At 44.9% G+C, this 22,577-nt stretch overlaps 2 protein-coding genes and 1 long non-coding RNA gene across 5 annotated transcripts in view; 2 read left to right on the top strand and 1 right to left on the bottom strand.

The window, feature by feature from the left end:
• The first annotated feature begins 1,334 nt into the window (after nt 1-1,334).
• On the top strand, nt 1,335-6,091 carry bri3 (brain protein I3). Its single transcript, XM_064314411.1, has 3 exons — nt 1,335-1,875; nt 3,092-3,194; nt 4,325-6,091. The coding sequence occupies exons 1-3, from the start codon at nt 1,722-1,724 to the stop codon at nt 4,455-4,457; spliced, it is 390 nt and encodes a 129-aa protein (XP_064170481.1). The 5' UTR covers nt 1,335-1,721; the 3' UTR covers nt 4,458-6,091.
• A 1,526-nt stretch (nt 6,092-7,617) lies between these two features.
• baiap2l1b (BAR/IMD domain containing adaptor protein 2 like 1b) overlaps nt 7,618-22,577 on the bottom strand; it is a 32,312-nt gene continuing 17,352 nt past the window's right edge. The window contains exons 5-14 of one of the 3 annotated variants that reach the window (XM_064314409.1): nt 21,529-21,600; nt 20,334-20,468; nt 18,286-18,438; nt 17,615-17,770; nt 17,080-17,200; nt 16,650-16,857; nt 14,881-14,940; nt 14,544-14,679; nt 10,318-10,358; nt 7,618-9,716 (exon numbers count right to left, since the gene is read on the bottom strand). In XM_064314409.1, the coding sequence (XP_064170479.1) occupies nt 9,644-9,716; nt 10,318-10,358; nt 14,544-14,679; nt 14,881-14,940; nt 16,650-16,857; nt 17,080-17,200; nt 17,615-17,770; nt 18,286-18,438; nt 20,334-20,468; nt 21,529-21,600 (1,155 nt within the window). In that variant the 3' untranslated portion in view covers nt 7,618-9,643. Of the gene's footprint in view, nt 9,717-10,317; nt 10,359-14,501; nt 14,680-14,880; nt 14,941-16,649; nt 16,858-17,079; nt 17,201-17,614; nt 17,771-18,285; nt 18,439-20,333; nt 20,469-21,528; nt 21,601-22,577 lie in introns of all 3 variants that reach the window. The other 2 variants (XM_064314407.1, XM_064314408.1) reach the window with 2 other exon arrangements.
• On the top strand, nt 16,783-18,955 carry LOC135243003 (uncharacterized). The gene is made up of 2 exons (XR_010326526.1): nt 16,783-16,919; nt 18,370-18,955. It is a non-coding gene; the product is annotated as an uncharacterized LOC135243003 (long non-coding RNA).

Below are 22,577 nucleotides of genomic sequence, written 5' to 3'. Positions count from 1 at the left end.
TAGAAACACCTGTGATGTAATTTGTCCCATTTAGCACCCTGAAATGAAGGGGCTATGTATAAAAGTGCTATAATTTAAACATGGTGAAACCAAAATGTATAAAATATACCCTTTAATCAAAGCTGAGCACTTTAACCACATGTGAATTGTTTGATTACAAATCTAAAATTGTGGTATACAGAGCCAAATCAAGCAAAAATATGTCTTTGTCCCAAACAGTATGGAGCTTACAGTATGTCAGTTATGTGTAAACCAGCCAGCCACTGTATGAAGTACACATATCTAGTACCGGACAGGACACCAATTTGCCTCCAGAACAGCCTGAATTCTTTGTGGCATGGATCCAACAAGGTGCAAGAAACATTCCTGAATGAATTTGGTCCAAGCTGATTAGATATCATTATGCAGTTCATGCAGATTCTTCAGCCACACATTCATGCTGCGAACTTCCCGTTAAACCTCATTCCTAAGGTGCTCTATTGGATTAAGATCTGCAGACTGTGGAGTAAGGCCCTTAGACCAGTGGAGTACACTGAAGTCACCGTCATGTTTGTGGAATCAGCTTAAGATGATGTGTGTTTCGTAACATGGCGCATTATCCTGTTAGAATCATCCATTTGTAAAAGGGCAGACTGGCCATTAAGGGATGCACATGGTCAGCAACCATGCTTACTGTAGGTATGATGTGGCATTCAAATGATGCTCAGTTAGCATTAAGCGGCCCAAAGTGTGCCAAGAAAACATTCCTCACACCATCACACAAACAACAACAGCCTGCACCATTAACACAAGGCAGCATAGATTCAGAAATTAAAGTGGTTTACGCCAAATACTACCCCTACCATCTGCATGACCCAGCAGAAATTGAGCTTAGTCAGACCAGGTGACATTTTTACAATTTTCATTCATTTATTTATTTTTCCATTCTCCTCTGACCTCTCTCGTAAATGTGTTTTTGACCACAGAACTGCAGCTCAATGGATGTTTCTTTTTTTGTTTGTTTTATCGCAACATCCTCAGTAAACTCCAGAGATTGTAGTGTGGAAAAATCCCAGGCCAGCTGTTTCTGGAATGCTGGAACCACCTCCTCTGGCACCAGCAATCATAGTAGTGTCAAAGTCGCTTAGATCACGCATCTTGCCCATTCTAATGTTTGGTCGAACAAAAAACTAAACTTGTTCACCATCTCAAAACGCATTATATATTGAGTTGCAGCCATATGATTCGCAGTTAGAAGGAGCGTACTATCTGCCTTAACAAGCTGGTGTAGCTAATAAAGCGGCCAGTGAGTATAATGCGGTCTATAGCTTTAAGAGCCACGTCTCCCCGCAAGAAGCGTCTGACCGTGTCATGTGACCTCCATGTCTCGTGACCCACAAGACGGCAGGGAAGGCAAAATTTGAAGTTTAATACTTACTGCGAAGTTAGTGAGTCGATAACACAGCGACCCGAGGGTGTACACATTTTTGACCGAATTGAGGCCGCTACTCTTTCCCTGCGTTGAACGTAGTGAGGGCGATTTGTGGACTTCGAGACTGGGCGAAAGTTGGCGCTTGAATGAGGGGTGGGCATACTAACTATTCGTCGCGTGTTTTAGTTTACATACCTAGCTAGCTCGCTCGTTAATTCATGATCTTCAAGGAAACTTGAGAAATTTTAATCCACGTTTAGAGTGTACTGTAAATTGAAGGACATCACAACCGAAAGGAAGGGGATCAGCAATGGACAACAAGCCACTTCTGCAAGACAGACCTCCCCCATACCACAGCGTGCCCGGGGGTTATGACTACGGCCAGAATTACGGAGCGATACCCCCGAATCCTACACCACAACACCCGCCCCCGCAACACCCGCCCCCGCCGTACCACGGACAAGGTAAGTACGGTGATTCTGCAATTCACCTGTGGTGCCATGATTCGAATCATGTTGTTGCCGAACTTCACGCTAAATGCATGTTGCTACCGTTACCTTGTGGTTACATTGATGATACGTTTGCTGATTTGCTAGGTAACGTTAGGTCGACACCTAATCAGATGCTAGTATAACGTATCGCAAATTTCAATTCAGCTGAAAAATCCCCAACGTTAGTGTGACCTTTTGCAGCCGTTTGTGTCCGATGAGTTGCGTTAGCTGCAGTAGCTAACCCTGCCTCCGGAATTTTATTGCTACCAGGAGGGGACTTCCTGACCTACAAACTTATTTTATTTTAGAAGGGCCGTAGGGATTCAACCATTTTCGTCTCTATGTGATTTCCCATTATGTGCAATGTTGGCCAGTTTAGCTGGTAACTTATATTAACCCAGTACAGTATGCAAGGAACATGATTCGCGAGGAAGTTAACGTTACAGAATTTATTTTTTTTCCTGATTCGTCGCGAGTTGATGTTGAGCTCAGATACCAGTATAAGAAATGTACGCACATTATGTTTTAACACTCTGATGATGCCTTGTACGAAGACGTCTCCTCCTAAACGAATTAATATGTAATTCGATATGTATACAAAAACATGTTTCACTTTCGTTTCAGCCGTGGCAACACTGGGACGGTCTGTCCACCTGTGGGCCGCCCTAGCTCTCAGTCTGTCTGTATCTTTCATGTTTGCATTAAAACCGGCAATTTGAAACCCAGCTTTTGCTACTTTTGTATAGCGACCTTCATTTTCTTAATGCGTACACGCCCGCCCCCACCCGACCCTTCCCTCCCACCCTCCTCCGCGTACACAACACAAGGAATCTTGGCCTGCGAGTCACAAGATTGTTTTCATCGTTTGTTCATGTGTGGTATAATACTGCAGAGTGAGTCATGGTTTTAAATTATAAAACCTGGTTTCTGGGGGGAAAGGATCTCTTGGAGACTACCCCCCCCAATCATAAGTCACTATATTCGTTTTTTTCCCCCTTTAAATACAGCTGCTTTAATTTTATACCTGATCCATCTAAGCAGTTGGGTGTTCTTGGGCTCCCTCTCACTAGCATAGCAGTGATAATTACCAGTGAGGGATTTGATCCTATAGCCTTTGTGAGATAAGTTCCCCAGCCACTGTCAGGGCCTCACTCTTTCTCTCCTTCTCTCTTTTAATCTTTCACTAAAGGATACCCCCCGGTGCCTCCTGTTGCCCAACAGCCAAACTGCACAGGAAGCTACACCATAATCCAGCCCTCCGTGGTGGTAGTGGGGGGGTGTCCGGCCTGCAGGTGAGTGGCATGTACCTTTACGGGGGGTTGGGGGGCAGAAGTGCTGCCGGTAAAGTGCCCTTTCTTCATTCAGGCCTAAAATAAAAAACGAAAAATGTGGTAATGTGGCACTCTTTTAAAGGTGCGTGGAAGTCACTGCTACAGTGCACAAGTGGGACTCTACTGTACACCCGCTGGCCTCTGTTCAGCAGAAACAGGGTGACCCTGTTGCTTCTTAAAAGCCTCCAAGTAGAGTGGGTGTTTGATGTGTTGTAAAATGAGAGATGTTCTATATGGAGTTGACGTTTTGTGACAAATACTTTTCTGTTCTCTGTGGGAAGGAAACACTTCCTTTTTGGTCATGTGACTGCCTCCAGACAAACCAATAGTTATGCCGAATTAGGCTTCTCAGACAATAACTGCCTGTTTTATATCTGAGTTATGAAGGCTGTGGGAAATTTTTCTCTTATTTTTTTCCTCATTACAGTAATCGTATAATATTCATGCGCTTAGCGGACACCCTTGGACTGCGTGACGTGGACAGTGTGTGTTCTATGTGCTAGCTGTTTATAGAGCAACTGCTTTAAAAATTTTTTTTGGAGAAGTAAGATCATGTGATATGTAGTTCTCTTTGGTGTCAATGATCTGCAGAGCTGGATAATTTAATCACACACACACACACACATCATGACTGATTGTAAAATATATGGCCTATGGACTCGTGGGTATTGGCTAATCTCAGAATGTTGGAAGATGTACCCCACAGCCTTGTGGCTTGGCAGTCATCAGTGAGGCTGGAAGTTTTGGTCCTTCCTGTGGTCTCTAATCCTCCCCCAGGAGACGCACATAAACACAATGCATTTAATGACACAGGAGTCTGGATTAGCATTTAGCCCTCAGTCATTCCCAGGCAGGCAGAACATAGTAGTAATTTCTCTAGTTTTAATTCATTTTTTTTACAATAGAAATTTGGATGCATTTGAGCAGGTTTGTGTGAAATATTTTGATGAGGATGCAGGTTTTTTTTCTTTGGAGACAAAATCCAAAACCTGTTTTGGCCCCTTGGAACCCGGGTTCCCCACATCTGACCTGATCTTAGCTGTTCGCCGGAGGTGCCACGCCCTCACACCTGTGCGTATCTTTTTGGGCAGAGTCGGAGTGCTGGAAGAAGACTTCACCTGCTTGGGGATCCTGTGTGCCATCATCTTTTTCCCCATTGGGATCCTCTGCTGCCTCGCCATGCGCCAGAGGATGTGTCCCAACTGTGGCGCCACCTTTGGGTAGAAGGACCAAACTGCGGCTCACTCAAGGCCCAAATATATTGCTCCTTTTTATTGATTTTTTTCCTTCTCGTTTTAACAGATAATGCCATACTTTTCCCAGAAAAGATGATTTTCTCTTTATAAACGAGGTTATGATGGCTAATATTAGGAAAAAATGAAGAAAAGCAGTATGCATGTGAAAAGGCTTCATTTTTTGTTCACAGACATGGTCAAAAAAAGATCCTCTTTGCTTTCTGTCAAATCCTAGACTTCCTTCCTCCAGTCATCCTTCATTCAGTTATCTCTCTCTTCGTTAAAAAGGTGAATAAGAGTAACGTGGTTTAAGCGAGGTTCCTATAAAACTAAACAATCAAAGGGAATAATGTTCAATTGCTACGAATGTGCAGTCTGAAACACTTTTTTGCTTGTCTGCTTTTTTTGGGCAAGATTGTTAAGACCTTTTCTTAATTTTCTTGCTGTCGTCTATAAATGAACTGTACTGGTGGCAGACTAGTTTATGCTCTGCTGTGGTTAAATTTCATCTGCTATGAACGGCGCACATAGTGCAGTAAACACAGTGGTTGTCACAACTTAACCAAAGTTGTTTCCCTCCTCCCCCCACCCTGTGTTCAACGTGTTTGGGCGTGCCACGTGTCGCCTTGATTGAACCAAGCATCAGCCTGTGCGATTCGAAACCTCCCCAGAGTTCCTCTTGCGGTGAAATTTAGGGCCTACTGTCTTTGTGTTTTTTTTTTTGTTTTTGTTTCATTGTTTTGAATCCCGCCCCTTCCAGGAACAAAAGTAAAAGGCTAGTGTGAAATGACAGTAATTGCCATTATTCATTTTACAATGAACAGCCCTGGGTGGCCTCGAATGCCTTGTTTTGTCCACGTAGCACTGAGGTGATCGAGATGTTTGATGACCTAATTGCAATGGAATGCCTTTCTCGGGAGACCAAATCTGGGTTTCACAGCGCTGAGGTCTGGTTAATTGTTGGGTCCATTTTTGCACTGCACTGATAATCATTGTTATTGCTGTTGTAATCAGCTGTTTAAAAAAAAACAAAAAAAAACAGGCTACCTGCAGTTGTCGGGTAAATGACTCTGACACAGGAGAAAGTTCCGTAAGTGTTTTTTATGATCGCTTGTGATGACTCATAAAGCCTGTGCGGATGTACAGTCATTTCCTGCCAAGTTCACTTCCAGCCAAGTTCAAATTGAATTTTAGTTTAATGTGTAACTCGTTCTTTTTAGTTTGAATGATCCCAGCTACAGGTTCTGTTCATGGGTGTTTGAGTTCAATGTTCAAAATTTAACAGGGCGGCAAAAATCACGCCAGGTTTCGCATTTTCAATTGGCCGTTCTGTAACGCAGGAGAATGCTACCCAATCACTGGGGGCGAGCGCTACCTGCAGCCCCTCAGCAGTCACTAATGAAAGGCAATCTGTTGATTGGTCAGTCAGTGGAGGGCGTGTTTCCCTGTGCTCCTCTGTCTCCTCTGTGAGAGCGCTTAAAAAAAAAACTGTCCGTGTGTCAACGTGTATTTAAAGAGATTTAATGATTTATGCTTTTGCTTTGATGCAATGCACTCGCCGTTACAATGTAAGTTGACTTTTTATATGAAGGCACTGTAAATAAAATTATGAGCGAAAACTGAGTTGCTTTGGGCTTGAATTTATTTTGCATGCTTTTGGGTTATGGTAAAACACGGTAACGCATTTAGTATTGGGACCCAAGAAAGTCCGTGGCTGACACATCGAGTGCATATCGAGAAATGCAGCCTAAATGTCAGAAGGCGTAAATGTTGGGGCTGATTAAGGGCAGAAGTTGGCATGGAAACCGCACGTGGCCCTCACTGCACACCTGTGCTTTAGATCATTGAAAAGGCATTACATTACATTACAGGCATTTAGCAGACGCTCTTATCCAGAGCGACTTACACAACTTTTTACATAGCATTTTACATTGTATCCATTTATACAGCTGGATATATACTGAAGCAATTTCGGGTTAAGTACCTTGCTCAAGGGTACAACGGCAGTGTCCTACCCGGGAATCGAACCTGCGACCTTTCGGTTACAAGCCCAGTTCCTTACCCACTGTGCTACAGCTCGATCCCAGGCTTTAGAACCGGGGTGCACAGCAAGGTCTGATCCGTTTCAGGATTACGTGCCAGCTGCTGCTCTTAATTGTTTAATTGGCTCAATCATATTGTGATCTGACATTTGTATAAACAGCAGCTACCGCCAAGACTGAAAGTGTATCCTAAACATCTCTATATAAACAGGCAATTTTCCTGGTGAAGGATCAGGACAGGGGTGTCCGGTCTTATCCAAAAAGGACGTGATTGGGTGCATGTTTTCCTGACCGGCGCTGAAGCACCTGAGTCCACTAATTAAGGTGTTGATTAAAGACCACGGCAGTGCTGAATCAGGTGTGTATTGCTGGAATGGAAGGAAAGTCTCCACCCACATTGGTCCTTCTCTGATAAGACTGGATGCCCTTTGATTGCGGTCTGACGCGGTTTCTATTTTTGGGCTGTGCTGCAGTGTTATTTACTCAACCAGAGGAAGCAGCAAGGTATAAAAATGGGTTCTTTGTAAGCAGCTTGTTTTGCTGCATTCAGTTTGAGGGTTTGTGGCTCTGACTCACCTTGGGAGGGGTGTGATTTTCCCGTCACCCGTCGGCTTTGCTGTTTGATGAACACTCATTCGTGAATCCCCTGGAAGTCCCCTGGACATAAGCCACTGACAGAAGTAGCTGGAACACTGGGAGACACTTCCATCAAATGCTGCTGGAGAGCTGGTGCCCCTGTTGAAGGGCCTTGCATGAACTGCGTGGCGCGGTGGTTGTTTTGCGTTTCGTCTGTCCTTAAACGAATGGACTGGTTGCAATGAGCAAACGGAGGGAACCCCCACAGAGCCGGACCCTTGGCAGAGCAGGTGGGTTTTAGGAGGAGGAGGGTGAGGTGAGTCCAATTCACTCTCTCTTATTGGGGTCTCCCCACTGGTGGTTTAACTGTGGTTCACCTGTGTTTACTGTTGCCACATACACCACAAACAGATTAGGCTACGTTAGGCCTTAGCCCTGTCACAGCTGTAGTTACACACACATGCTAGGTTAGGCTTTATCACTTTCACAGCTAGTGCAATGTGGGGGTGAACAGACCTGGAGACTTCGACATGAGATTAAAACTGGATGGTTTTATTACAGGCTCAATTAAAAAAACAAACAAAAACATTCAGTACAGGATATCCTTCAACCTAATGAATAATAACATCAGTACTTTTACACAAGAGGTTCTTTTTTTCCAACAAGAGTTCTAGAATGATCAGATTTTACCATGACAGGAAGAGGAACAGGAGAGGGCCAGGTTGAGCCATGTCCTCACACCAGTGGTGTTCACTCGCGCCCTAGCAGACCTCCAGCAGGTTTTCATCACTACTCAGAATCTAGCCAATCAAAGCACTTGATTACACAGCTGACTCTCCTCAGTTGGTCACTCATTTTTAAGATGAGAACAAAGACCAGCTGACGTAAACGCTGCTCCACGCAAACACTCAGCAAGCTCTGATCTGGGAACAGCTGACTGCAAACCATCTCACACAACCTGCCTGACCTCAGACCATAAACACAATAAAACAAGACACTTTTTCAATGCTAATATAAGAAACAAAGAGTTTTATTTTACTGCGGAAATGCTGATGTTTTGGAATTTCTAGTGATTTCCTCCCTCCAAGTGCATTAGAAAATTAAGCCAAGTGAAGCGCTTTTATAAATTAGCCTTCTGATTCCTTTCTTCTTCAGCAGCCTTCCCAAACCAGTGGTCTGAATTATTCAAGGCTGCAGCATTTGGTACCTCCAGAAAAGCCAACACATCTACTGATTTCATTGGTCAACATGGTGGTTTGCATGTGTGAAATCCTTTAGTAAATCTGGCCTTTAGAGTGAATGAGAGGCAGAGAATAAAACAACCAACATCCTCTTCCTGTAAAGGAGTAAATATGATTATAAGGGGAGGAAGTGAGTTGACCTGGGAGATCCTGGATTTTAGGTACATCCTCAAGCTTGGAAATGGGATTTTCTTTACCGATATCAGCATACAATATAAATATGTTTAAGGCATATATTTCTACTTCCTGTTATCAAGCTGACATGCATCTACAATAAGTTGAGTATTCTTGAGTATCTTACATGCCCCCCCTCCTCCCCACCCCCCCTGCCTGCCCATGGGACAGAAATACAGTAAGCACTGATATCTGCCCTGAACTTGAGCATTCTGGAATATATCGTAAATATGTGGAATTTATGGAAAATAAAAATATATTTCATAGCAATGTGTTTTTTAAAAATATATTGCAATATCTGAAAGTGACAATTATTTTTATAATAGCCCACATATTGCCATCAGGGTGCGCAGGAGCTGAATCCTAAAGCCTTCAGAAGTTTTTTCCCTTCAAAAGATAATTTTTACATCTGTATGAAGAAACAAATCTGACAGATTGACCATGTATACCCAACATAGGAAGGGTTTGCTTCGCAAAAAACCATCAATGTATAACAACACATGCACCTTACCCTGATCTGCTGTTTACTTTGGACTCGCTGTGAACCGCAGCAATGGTGTGTGATGAACCTCATTTGTATCCTGTGTAGAACACATTTACCTATAGTCCTATGGAACACTCCATTTATAACGTATCATTTTTAACAAGCAGAGGCAAAATCTCACCATGTATAGACATTTCTAAAACTTGTGTGGAACAGAAGCAATTATTTGCTTGGGCTTGTCCACGTAGAGCATGACAAAACATTCATTTGCATATTAAACGAAATAATATTGGAAAATGTATATCTGAGGATTAGTTTGACATAAATAAACGGTGTGGCCCTAAGCCTGTGCAGCTGAGAGTTTGTTTTTGTTCAGCTTTTGGTTGTTCAAATGAAACATGGCATCTGGGAATAGAGGATTACTGTCCCACCCGGTCCACTTTGGTCCTTCCTGTCTCACTGCTGAGCAGGCTACATAGGGCAGGGTGCACAGGCATGCTTACAATAAGAGTCTGGGTCCTGGGGTGGGAGGTGGGGTGAGGGTGGGGCGGTGTTTAAGATGTTAAGGAGGCTGTGAGGTGGAGGTTCGTTGGTCGTTGGTTCTGGCTCCACCCCTCTCGGAGGTTGCCATGGAGAAACTTCCACGCTGGCCTGAGCGCTATACCGCGGGGGCCGATCTGTCGTTGGTGACCGTGGGCCGGAGTTTGACCGCGAGAAAGGGGTTCCCCCCCCTGCGGAGACGGGGAAACGGTGTTAGTGGTGGGAGGAGCTGCCATAATGTGAACGGTGAAACAACTCTAATATGACAATATGATGCATCATTTCATGAACTGTAATGTCAGGTAGCAATTACTTGTACTTGAAACTTACAAGCTATTTCGCAGGTTTAAATGGGCTGACCATGTGTAAGATCTTCGATTGGCTATGGGACTATTTGTGGGCTCAGCATCATAGACATGCATGTACGCTCTATGCTTGGCATAAGTCAGAGTTATGGTAGGGCTACTTCTTCAACGGTCAATGGGCCTTTGATGACAGAGAAGCAGATAAGCTGTCCCAACTGTTTCCTGCCTCCTCGTTCTCTCCTCTCCTTTCCTCCGCCCGTCTCCTCCCCTCTTTTTCTCCACATACTTCCAGGCAGCAGTGGTAGTGGGGGAGTGGAGTAAAGGAGGTGATGAGTGAAAAGAACAGGGACGCACCCACTGAGAGTACAGAGTTTGGAAATGCAGCAGTGAGGGGCGGGGCGAGGTGTGGCTGGGAGGGCTCTGGGGCGGAGCTCAGGGTGAGGGGGTATGAGGATTTGGGCAGGGGAGAGACCCTGAAGTTACTCACCCCAGGAAGGGCAGCGTAGGGAGGCCATTGGCTTGAGACACCTGGAAGTGGAGCAGAGGTAGAACCATCAGGCTCACTAAAAACTACGCTTACAGGCATCTTTCTGTCACTATTTCTTGCTACTAATTTTTATTAACCCCCGCTCCCCCACCCTCCACCACCACCACCACCACCACCAGGCTCAGCTAACTGGTCTGACCAGGTTGTCATCGTGTTCCTTTAGCAACACGCAGCACTGCACTGGCACGGTCACAGACATGCTCTAGGAATCCAGACGGGCCTGTATCACCGGTGTTCTCTGCCTTTCACCCTGCTGCTCCAGAGCTCTCCGAGTCACTTACTAACCAAGCGTCTTCCTTTTCTGATTTCTCATTAAACACACACATTCACATACGCACACATACACCACCACACACACACACCCACGCCCACACGCACACACACACACACACCCACACCTATGGATCACTATATGGCATTACAAAACCAAGCACAAACTACCCAATTGTGAGCAGTGTGTTCGGAAGCAAACAGGAATGCAGTGGCAGACAGAAGCCTATAGAGGGCAGTGTCTGACAGGAGGAGAAGGCTCTGGACTTTGTTAGGTGCGCTGTTATTATTGATTAGGGGGGTCCTAATACCCAATCCTTCGTCCACTGATGAGGTTCTGAAGAGAGCTTATTACAATCAATTCATTTCACCTTTATTTAGCTCACATGTGACAATTAACCTGTATAACCCCCCCCCCCCCAACTCCCCAATATCTCCACACAACTCCTCAGACCCTCACATTCCTGTAAGCTGTTCCCCCAGCCCCACACACATTGCACAGCATGCACGCACACACACAACATACAAGCATGCACGCTCGCACACCGCCCAGAGGCAAAACAAGAGAGGGAGCATTTTTTTCATATGACACCAGCTCAGAACATTCTTACCCTCCCTTCCTCTTTCCTCTGCTTCCAAAACTGCATGGGAAAAAAACCCAGACTCTCTCGACCGGAACAAGAATTCTAGAACATACCTCAACATTCTAGCATTCTAGAATGCGCCCAACTTCCACGCGTGATGTTTTTCAGTGGGACTGTATAAGGCTGCTACAGCAGCCCTGTGGTTTGGGCCTGGCTAGCTCTGGGGGCGTCTGAGCCTGGCTACGCGTGTATTTCAGACACGCGTGTTTATGTAAGAGCCGGAACGGGGGGGGCCTGACTGCGATGACTCACCGCGCGGTCCCCCCCGCGCGGTCCCCCTCGCGCGGTCCCCCTCTCCCCCCTGCGTCTCCGCCGGCAGCGGCGCGACCGTGTGACCCACACAGGAGCACGACCGCCGCGGGGAAACGACCGCGCTGTCGCCCACGCCGCGCTCGCCCGCGCATAGCAACCGGTGCCCGCGGAAACGCCGCCGGAACCGTGCCTATTTTTAAACCGGACCTGAGGATGCCGTTTGATGCTGGATCCTGACTGGATCTATGCTCAGGCAGGGTGTGGTTCAGGACGGATTTGAAGGGAGGTTTCCTCCAGGCCAACAGCACCTGTCTGTAATTAGCAACACAGGTGATCCCTGCCATTTCCTTAATGAGATGGCCAAAGGTTTGGTTACATCCTCAACCACTGTTTCCATGGGGACACGCGAGTCAGCACACGCCCTTAAATGGATATGCATTGTGACATCTAACAGGGAATTCACTACACAGAGTTTATTTATTGCTATTTATGTGCAGAAGCAGGCACTAGCCCTACACCCACACTAAATAGCCCCAGTGTGGGGCAGCTACATAAATAGAATCCTACTCCTCCAGCATGGTTGAGGTTTAAGGATAAGAATGAACTTTCCATACGTTCTGAGGTCCTCACAGGCTGCACGCATCACCTGGCCCTCAGACGCACACCTGAGGGCGGGGCAGGCAGGTGTCAGGTTTTCCCCCTCAGCTGAACAAGAGAGGCTTCGGCGGGTCATGAATATTTGACAGCGGCCCAGAGCAGGGTGACTTAAGCTAGGTGGAGGAGCGTGTGATTCTGTTTAAGGAGGTTTATCACTCACAGACTCACGGCTAAACGCCACCAATCACACCCTGTTCTGCTGTGTAAGACCTGCCCCTCTCTACCGCCACTGCCATATGAGACCATCAGACCAGTAAGTCATGACAGAGTTCAATTCTGCTCTCTTTATTGGTCCGCAGCCTTAATTAATCTTACAATAACAGTATATAAACCAACCAGCTCAGTATATAAATAAGTATGTGCGTGTGCTTGCAGAATTGTGAACATGATTATTTCCTAGATAATGCTCGTAACACTACTGCAACAGAGCTGTGCCAAAATAACAGCTATAATCACGTGCTGATCTTTAACCCGCGTGTAATCAAGAACAGACAGATTAGGGAGGTGACAAGCAGACTGCACCTATTACCCTACAGCCTCACCCTCACCCTGACCCCACCTCCACTCTACACATACACACACACACACGCAGGCATACACACACACACTCACAGGTAGCTAGGTAGGTGTACATGCAGGTAGATTGCCTATTGTCCGGACATTGGGGATTTGCCATATAAGTCATATAAGTCAATCCACTTATAGGCGTGGATGTGTGTGTGTGTGTGTGTGTGTGTGTGTATGTGTATCAGTCAGAGAGAGACAGAGATCCCCCTCAGCCAATATTCCTATTTATATTTTGAAATACTTTGTCTGTTGAGATTCATAATATACATTGGTCTTTTTTTTTAAAGATTACAATGGGCGCTGACCCAGACTTGAACCACAACAAAGTAATTACTGCTGTTTCTTTGAGCCAATCATCTTCTATTGTCTGACACTTGTGCTTATAGATCAATGATCAATATTTGCACAGCCGTTGATAGCATTGAGAAAAGTCAAAAAGGAGATGTCACAATCCTAGCTAGCTCGCTCCCTGGAGTTTTTTTAAAAATTATTACCGTGTGGCAAAAATTTGTTTTGATCAGAGCACTAAAACATTATTTGTCATTTATTTAATTCCACTAATTATGCTATTTCATCCTGCTTCTGTTACAAGTGTCGTAATAAAATTTGACAAAGGTTGGCACATTATGGCTAAATATTTTTATCTGAATGCAAGTAAATGAGTATAATACACATATTTTAAAAAGAAGCAGTATTCCACTGCTATAATTGAGCTTTAGATGTGCTCTGTAATGGTTTAATTTGAAAAATGGTTTAATTTGTGATGGTTTCTGTGACTGAATTGGATTGTTCCGTTTGGGATTATGGGTTGTATCATTGCCTTTAGATAATGTGTACATTTCAAAATGGCTTTCACTTGTAATACGTGTAAAGTTTCTTTTTTAATCAGAATATAGCACTGTACTCATTGTTCTCAGAATTCTGTTGTTTCTGACAAAACAGAATCTTTGATGTTATAATATTGTGGGCCCCACCCCCGTATCATCTAGAGCCAAGCCTCCCTTTTTGTTCCTTTTTTGGTCATGTGACACTTCAGTACTCCAGAATGATAAATAGCCCCTGCATGGTAGCCTGTATTGGGTGTTTAATGGTGACAAATGGTTATTGCATTGAGTAGTAGCAACAGATTGTCAATTTAGGGGCCTTTGAGATCAAAAGGTTTGGGAGTTCTGAGATAGCTGAATGTATTCAAGCATTTGGAAGGAAAAATACACATCTAATCTCACAGTCTCTGACATGTCTGACACACGTGTCTTTCTCACACACATGTACACCCACAGGTCTCTCTCTCTCTCTCTCTCTCTCGCGCTCTCACACACGCACACATGCACACACACACACTCACACACCCACACACGCTCACACACTCATACTCACACTCACACACCCACGCCCACGCCCACACGCACACACACACACACACGCACACACACACACACACGCACACACACACTCACACGCACACACACACTCACACACCCACACACGCTCACACACTCATACTCACACTCGCACACACACACACACACACACACACACACACACACGCACACACACACACACACACACACTCACACACCCACACACGCTCACACGCTCACCACTCATACTCACACTCACACACACACACCCACACACACTCACACACACACTCACACACACACACACACACTCACACACACACACACACACGCACACACGCACACACACACACACACACACACAAACACTCACACTCACGGGGCTCTCAGATGTGGGCGTGAGAGGCAGACTGACATCGCTGTTGCTGGGCGAGTCCACGTAGTCCGCTGGGGGCAGAATCACGGGCACGTCATCTTCATCATCATCATACTCCTCACCGCCCGGCTGCGTGAGGTTCAGCATGCTCGAGCTGTGTGCGGACGTATCCGGGCTGGGACACGATAAACGCCATTAGTGTGTTTGCTGTTCTCGTGTTCTTCCTTTATTATCATTGTTTAAAAAAATTCATTTCACATAAAATTTGCAGAAATAAGCCATCTAAATGTGTCGGAAAAATAAGAGAAAGCAGGTATGATATTCCTGAAACGCAGTGGAACAGAAGAATGGGGGGAAACAGAGGCGATCACATTACCTGCTGCTTGTCAGTGACTCTGAGTATAAACGGCAGTAAGAAGATGGAAACCAGCCCCTCCTACAACAGAGAAATGCAGCAGGGAATTATTACACAGGAGGAAACTACAAGCGACAATCATGACTGCACTTCTACATCTTAATACTGTACTACCAAGTACCCACTGTAGACTATCGTGTAGTACCATCACTAACACTATGTGTACCTGTACAGTATATTCTGTGTACATAGTGTCATGGGGTAAAAGAAAGGGACAACTGTTTTAACCTTTAAGTATGCGTTCACATGGGGAGGAAATTGGGATCACAAACCAGGCAGATTTGTAGTCTGAGTTCAAGGACCAGGGTGGTGGGGCGGGTGGAATAGGTAGCTAATCAACAGTCTCTCTGTAATGTTTATGAACCAATCAAAACCCTGCGAGCTAATTGATAATTTGTTTAATCAGGGAGCAACCGGTTGCAGTCTCTTTAATCTGGTATATGAGTGTGAGCCAGACCCTGATAGCATGTACTGTATCACATGCAAAAAACATGAGAGCTGGAAACCCAGGAGTACGTAACAGTACACCCAAGTAATTCTTCCTAAAGGAAAAGCCATTCTTGGAAAAGCTTTTTTTCTGAAACGCAGGAAGCGAAAGTTGAAGGAGGATTAGGCTGTTTGCTGGTGTTCCTGCCGGCAGTCAGTCGTACGATAACCCCGGCCCCCCGGCCCTTCAGCGCAAGACCACGCTCAGCATCTCAAATATGCGCAGAGAACATATTAGCGGAAAAAAAGAATAATGAAAATAAACACACGCATGCAAAAAAACTGGTATTTCCACTTCCGCAGCTATTTTAAAAATGTCCTCCGGAGTTACATAAATACATCTAATGGAGATTCCTTCATCCGAAAAATATCTAAAAACACGTTGGGGGAGTGGAAGGGGAGCGAGAGGAGGGTAGCCTTGCAGTTGTTCGGACACATTTGAGGCAAATTCCAGAACACTTGCATTCACACCAAAACTAATGCAGTGCGTATACCGTAGATAGCTAATGCACCGTGTCACTGGACTAGTGTGCCAGCACAAAATAGACAGCACATAATCTCGCAGACCACCGCACCGCTGATGAGTCGCGTTTGGATGGCCCTGCCTTAGCCCTGGCGCTACGCTAACACCCCACAGTCACATTGTTCCCCCACGTGCTCCTCGCTCATCAGCAGCTCTGTCTGTGACTGTCTGTGATTCTCTGTAATTCCCTGTCAGTGACTCTGCATTTCTGACTCGGCATCTGTGACTCTCTGTCAGTGACTCTCCGTCAGTAACTCGGTGTCAGTGACTCTCCGTCAGTAACTCTGCGTCTGTGACTCTCCGTCAGTAACTCAGTGTCAGTGACTCGGCATCTGTGACTCTCTGTCAGTAACTCAGTGTCAGTGACTCGGCATCTGTGACTCTCTGTCAGTAACTCGGTGTCAGTGACTCGGCGTCTGTGACTCTCCGTCAGTAACCTGGTGTCTGTGACTCTCTTTCAGTAACTCGGTGTCAGTGACTCGGCGTCTGTGACTCTCCGTCAGTAACCTGGTGTCTGTGACTCTCTTTCAGTAACTCGGTGTCAGTGACTCGGCGTCTGTGACTCTCCATCAGTAACTCGGTGTCAGTAACTCGGTGTCAGTGACTCGGCGTCTGTGACTCTCCGTCAGTAACTCGGTGTCAGTGACTCTCCATGAGTGACTCGGTGTCAGTGACTCTCCGTCAGTAACTCGGTGTCAGTGACTTGGCGTCTGTGACTCACAGGCCGGTCCTGTCGAGCTCGCCGTACAGCCAGCCGTCCCGCTCGTCTGGGATGAGCAGCGTGACGACGTCGCCCTCCTCGAAGCTGAGCAGCGTGTCATTGTTCTCGGCCGTGTGGGGGAAGATGGTTTGAACCTTGGGCCTCTTCACCGTGTTCAGGCCCGAGGAGACGGACACAGACCTGGAAAGGCTGGACGCCTCGCTGTAATCTGCAGGCCGGGAGGGAGACATTCTCACATGTGGTTTCTGCACATGTGATTTTTTCACACAGGTATGTTCTTATGTTCTAGAGGGGCTGAATGACTTGCTCTGCTCGTTAGGTCATTCTATCTTATTATTTAATCTTATTTTAACAAAGAACAGGGCAAATGTCTGGTACAGAGACAGACAGAGAGGGACATAGACAGACTAACTGACGTAAGGGAACCTGCCTGAGGAGTGGTCGGCTACGATGGGTGCCGTGGGAGGGTCCGGGGTGAACATGCTGGTGAGGGGGCTGGAGTGGGCCTTCAGAGGCGGGGCTGGGGGTGGGATCACGGAGTCTGAGTTTGCCTGGACACCACAAACATGAGAACAGAGGGAAGGGAAAGGATTCAACCTCAAAATGCTTTCACTCTCATTTTCAAACTCCCTCCCTTCCTCCATGGTGCTACAGAAATTATGAATAAACAAGCATTGACTACAATGGGCCTCATACATGCACATTATTCTAATATTATCAGCAGTGAAGTTGGAGCAAAGTATTATTAATATGTATTAAATTGACCAGTGATTGATCAGTAGCTGTGATTGCTGAGGTGGTATTATTCATTAAGGTGGTTGGTCAGTGGAAGATCAGTGGTTGTGATTGCTGAGATAGGTGCTATGATTGCCGAGATGGTATTATTTATTAAGGTGGTTGATCAGTGGTTGATGTGTAGTTGATCGCAGGTCGATCAGTGGCTGTGATGGCTCCTCACAGCTCACCCTGACATGGTTCCCTTCGTGAGGAAAGGAGGGGGACGGCTGGGGTGTGACTGACTTCAGCCCCTCGATCATGGACACCACAGTCTCTGGCACGTCTGTGGCATCACAGCACTTATCCTGCCAGCAGGGCACCTTCGACGCCAGCAGCTCCTTCGCCTGCATCGCACACCGTCCCACAAACCACCAGGAGAAAGACCACCAACATGCTCATGCCTTTTCAGACCTCCCTAATATATTCTGCCTATACATTCTATTCAAAATATCCATTTATCTATACTGTATATACAGCACTAGGAGTGTTTCCATACCTTAATACCAAATTTGGAAATGCGAAGATAATGGGATGTAGTTGATATTTTCTCTTCCCCAAGTTTAAGAATGATATTCAGAAGATTTTCTCTTTTTTTAAATCTTTGATAAGTCATGTAAATCTCACACTTTCCAGTGATAACGAGACTGGAAATACACGTCTCTGTCTGTAATGGGTTGGGTCTATCTAAAATCAGATAGTTCCAAAGGAAGGGCACAATGAAAAGAAAACAACGGTAATTTCTTGCGCACAGGATAGTCATCGTTGATAGTCATCATGGTACATTATTAGCTCTTGTGTCAACAGGCCACCCGCCTGTGTGCTGATGGCGGCTGGTGTTCTGTTGTGGTGTTTTCCTGACCTTTTCGTGGAAGGTGGCAACGTGATAGGCGTATGCGCAATGTTTATCCACCAGGAAACAGAACCGCCTCTTCTCCTCCACCAGGGCTTCCTTACAGCCGTCCGCTACGAACATCTGCATGTCCATCTGCCGGGATGACAGCGTCTCTAGATACTGCAGGGAACCAGTCACAATGTTTGATGTTAAAAAGGGTCTGGTCACAGAACCAATCAGAACATCTCATCTCAAGTGGTCTGGTCACAGAACCAGTCAGAACATCTCATCTCAAATGGTCTGGACAGAGAGAGCATTGCAAAGGAACCGATCAGAATGCCATTTCTATGGTGACTGGCAACAAAGAAATGTAGAGGAACCAATTGAACAGTGCCATCCAAAATGGCCAGCTTTGGCTTTTCCAGCAGAGGAGTTGTCCTTGATAACACCCTGAATATGAGAATAGAAAAATGAGTTTGTACTATTCACAGATGGGTAGCAGTGTTTTTATAAACAAGATCAGAAGGTTTCAGTTTTGAATCATGTGTGGTGCTCTTCATATTTTATCCCAGAGCATACCTGAATTGGCCCAGTAAATGTTTGATGAGATGACATGTATGTAAAACAGACAAGCCATAGACGCTCTCCTGGATAACCAAATAAATATGGCTATGACTCACATGGCCAGGAAAGTCCACCTAGTCAACACTGCATTTGCATTCATTCTTATGGTGCGGTTTGGCAGTTTGCATAGCTGGTCACGGAATGGAGCAAAGGTTCCTTTTACTAGAAAACCACGAATTCATGCCAAGTGCTTATAATATCTACCAAAGAAGTGATAGCTACTGTACAAACCAACCATTTAAAGAGCTTCATTCCAGGACCACCTCCTGATAAGACAGGCAACTTGATGATTTCATTATCAACTAGATAAAATGAGCCCCATATGAGTTTATTAATAGCCTAACTGCACCAAACAGCAGCAGCAACAGCAACAACTTTTCAAGAAGATATCTAACAGAGCTCAAAAAATTTGACAAAATGTGGATGTGTTGTACAACAAGTCTTGATTTAATAAAACGTTTCCCTTGATTTAATAAAGCGTGGCTTCAATTTAATAAAGCCTTCGTGGCAGGTGCATTTTTCAGCTGGATCATTTGGGGATCCAAGGGCATTGTTATGACGCACATTTTAATAAACTTATGCAACTTACGCAAGTTCCATTGCATTTTCAAGCAGAAAATCGAGGTCAAATACACACATGATGAAATCATCTGAAATCAGCGACTCGCTTTCAGGAGAGGGTGCTGGTGTTCAGGCCATGGTAATCAGATACACTGAAGCTTTTATCTATTCAGAAGAGCTAACATGTCTGCGTGACTGTGTGTGACAATGTGAATGTGGAAATTCTTCTTTTGCAAACTTCTATTTACCAGATGTCAAGTCGAACAAGAAATAGAACTTGAGTGCATTCACTTGCTCCAATGTTGCCAATATCAAAAGCATGTGTGAACTTAGGTTATGCATATTAATTAAATGTGGCATTAGGCAGCATATTAATGAACTAGCTCAAATTTTATAAATTATAAAAATGTTAATTATATTTTCTACCGTTACCTTGTTAAACAGATGACCAACACTACTTGCCTGCAGTCATGCTACAGTAAAGTAACATTTAAGCTTTTCAGTGTGTAATTCATAGTAATGAATGCTTACCAACGTAGGACACCTCTACTGAAATACACTGTGACTACCAGCAATGATGACTGATGTTCAGGCTTCATAATAGAAGGATAATGGCAGTTAAAATAGGTTTTTATGGTTGATAGTGGTTTAAATATCGCTGTAGGTTTTTATAATCAATAGTGCTTTCAATGAAAACTACTGAATTAATCTTGTTTTTGGTGTTTTTTCCAGAAAGGATTAAAAGGGTATCACCAATCTGTATACTTCAATCATAATTTTATGCTTGTGTGTGTATACGTGTGTGTGTTGTGTGTGTGTATGTATGAGTGTATATGCATGTGTGTGTGTGTGGATGGGTGTGTGTATGTCTGCATGTGTCTCTCTCTCACCTCATTCTCTCTGCTTTGATACTTGCTGTTGTTTTTTCCTTGGCTCTTCTTGCGCAGTTTCTTCAGGTCATATTGGGACTTCTCCACCGAGTCTTGCTTCATTTTGTGCTCCGACTGGTACCTCTTAAAGGTGGCCTGTGGGAGATGAGAGACGTGAGCGCATGTGTGTGTGTGTGTGTGTGTGTGTGTGTGTGTGTGTGTGTGTGTGTGTGTGTGTGTGTGTGTGTGTGTGTGTGTGTGTGTGTGTGTGTGTGTGTGTGTGTGTGTGCTTTTCAGTGAGGGTCACACTCTTCCTGCTGAGGAAAGGGCTGCTCACACCCACACTACCTGGAGGAACTGTGACCCCCCCCCCCCCCCTCCCCCTTACCAACTCCCTGCCAGCCCCCTCCCTAAACATACTTTAGTCACTTTCTCCCTGTTAGTGAAAAGGTTCACATTTTTATGTTGATGTCAACCATACATTCACCCATGAAAGCAAGCAAACATTAATTCACTCATATGCAAGAGTGAAAATATAGTCGCAGGTTATGAACGGTTAACATGTTTTTATCATTACATTATATTTTTCAGGTTACATAAAATGGTGTATTCTGTCATATTTAACATTGCTTGTTATGTCCCATCCAATCAGGGTTGACTGAGTAAGTGTGATAGTCAGGTACAAATATATCCCCTGAGACCTAGCCATAGGTCCAACAGACCTTGAGCAAAAACCAAGAAGGAAGTATGCAGTTGGACATTGGGAAACTAAGTTATACTTTTCTACCTAATGAGGTCGGTGTCCTTGTTACTGACACATATGGTTGCACAGACTGTCTGGGAGGGTATCGATTACTGTAAATAATGTTCTTTTGTATAGTGTTGACTGTTGGCAGACATACTCTTTCTGCAGAAATAAAAACTCTTGTAATTGGATGTAGTGTGAATTGATTTGCTGACTGGATAGCCTCTCTATTTCAAGACAAGGGTAGACTTTTTTCCTGCAACTCCACAGTTAGAATGAACATTCCTGTGCATTCACATGTTCAAATGCGCATACATTCCCCAGTGAAAATGAACACGCATTCCCATGTGAACATACACATGTTCACAGCTGAAGGACTCCCCTGCACATTCACCTGTGGGTGAACACACTGTACGTGCACATGAGATCAAGAACAAATACACATCCACACGTGACAGCGAACATACTCACATTCATATATTTCACATCCATGTCTGTCTTCTTCTCCAGCTCTGTGATGATCTCTTTGTGAAATATTTTGAACTGTAAACAAGCGGAGAATGTGGAAAGAACCAACATAAGGGAGGGAGAATGCAGCAGTGCTGTAATATACAGTAGTAATGTACAGCAGTTATGTACAGAGCAGCTGTGGAGTATGATGGCTAAGGAATTGGGCATGAAGCTACTTAACCTGAATAGCCTCAGTAAAATGTCCATCTGTATGAATGCACTGTATGTCAAAATGTAATGTGCGTAAGTCTCACTGGATAAGCGCGTCTACTAAATGCCTAAGTGTAATGTAGTATACAGTACAATACAGAACAATACACTATAATGCAATTCTGTTCGATCAAAATCGGCAGCTATCTTCAAAACAAAATCAACACAAACCACATTCATGGAGTTAATAGCAATGTCTTGGAAAACAGACTGTCTCTGACCGTCCAAGGTTATTCTTCAGAAAGACACTGAAAAGATTTTGTTTGGACTAACATTGTAACAAACGGTCATCGGGTCGTGGGGCTGCATCATCCCGTGGCAGATAAAGTTTGCAGAGTAACTTACAGCGAGAGAATATTCTGTGTTTAAGCTTGTCTGTGAGGTAAAGCCTGGAAAGACACTTGATTAGTGTAAATATGGCTGTTGTGTAAGCTTGGGGGCAATAGTGACTCAGCCCAGTGATGCAGGGAATGCCCACGGTTACCACGGTACGGTTACCATGGTTCCCATGGTTCCACTGCTGGCTCTGTGGTTCCGTAGTGTGAGGCAAAGCCCATCCTTCCCTGATGCCATGTCCTGGATTCTCGCCTCCACTAGAGTTTCTTTACTATACCTTGCGGCGTATGCGTATGTGTGCATTATGGTCATACATGAGAGTGAGTGTGTGTATGTGCTTGACAGTGTGTGTATATGTATTCATATTTGTGTATGTATGCATGTGCATATGTGTGAATGCTTGCTTGTGTGTTTGTGTGTGTGTGTATTGGGGATTGGATGTCATTGTGCCCCCTCGATCTCTC

Source organism: Anguilla rostrata, chromosome 17, assembly GCF_018555375.3.
Source record: "Anguilla rostrata isolate EN2019 chromosome 17, ASM1855537v3, whole genome shotgun sequence".
NCBI lineage: Eukaryota > Metazoa > Chordata > Actinopteri > Anguilliformes > Anguillidae > Anguilla > Anguilla rostrata.
This window is presented reverse-complemented; position numbering and strand designations above follow the sequence as displayed.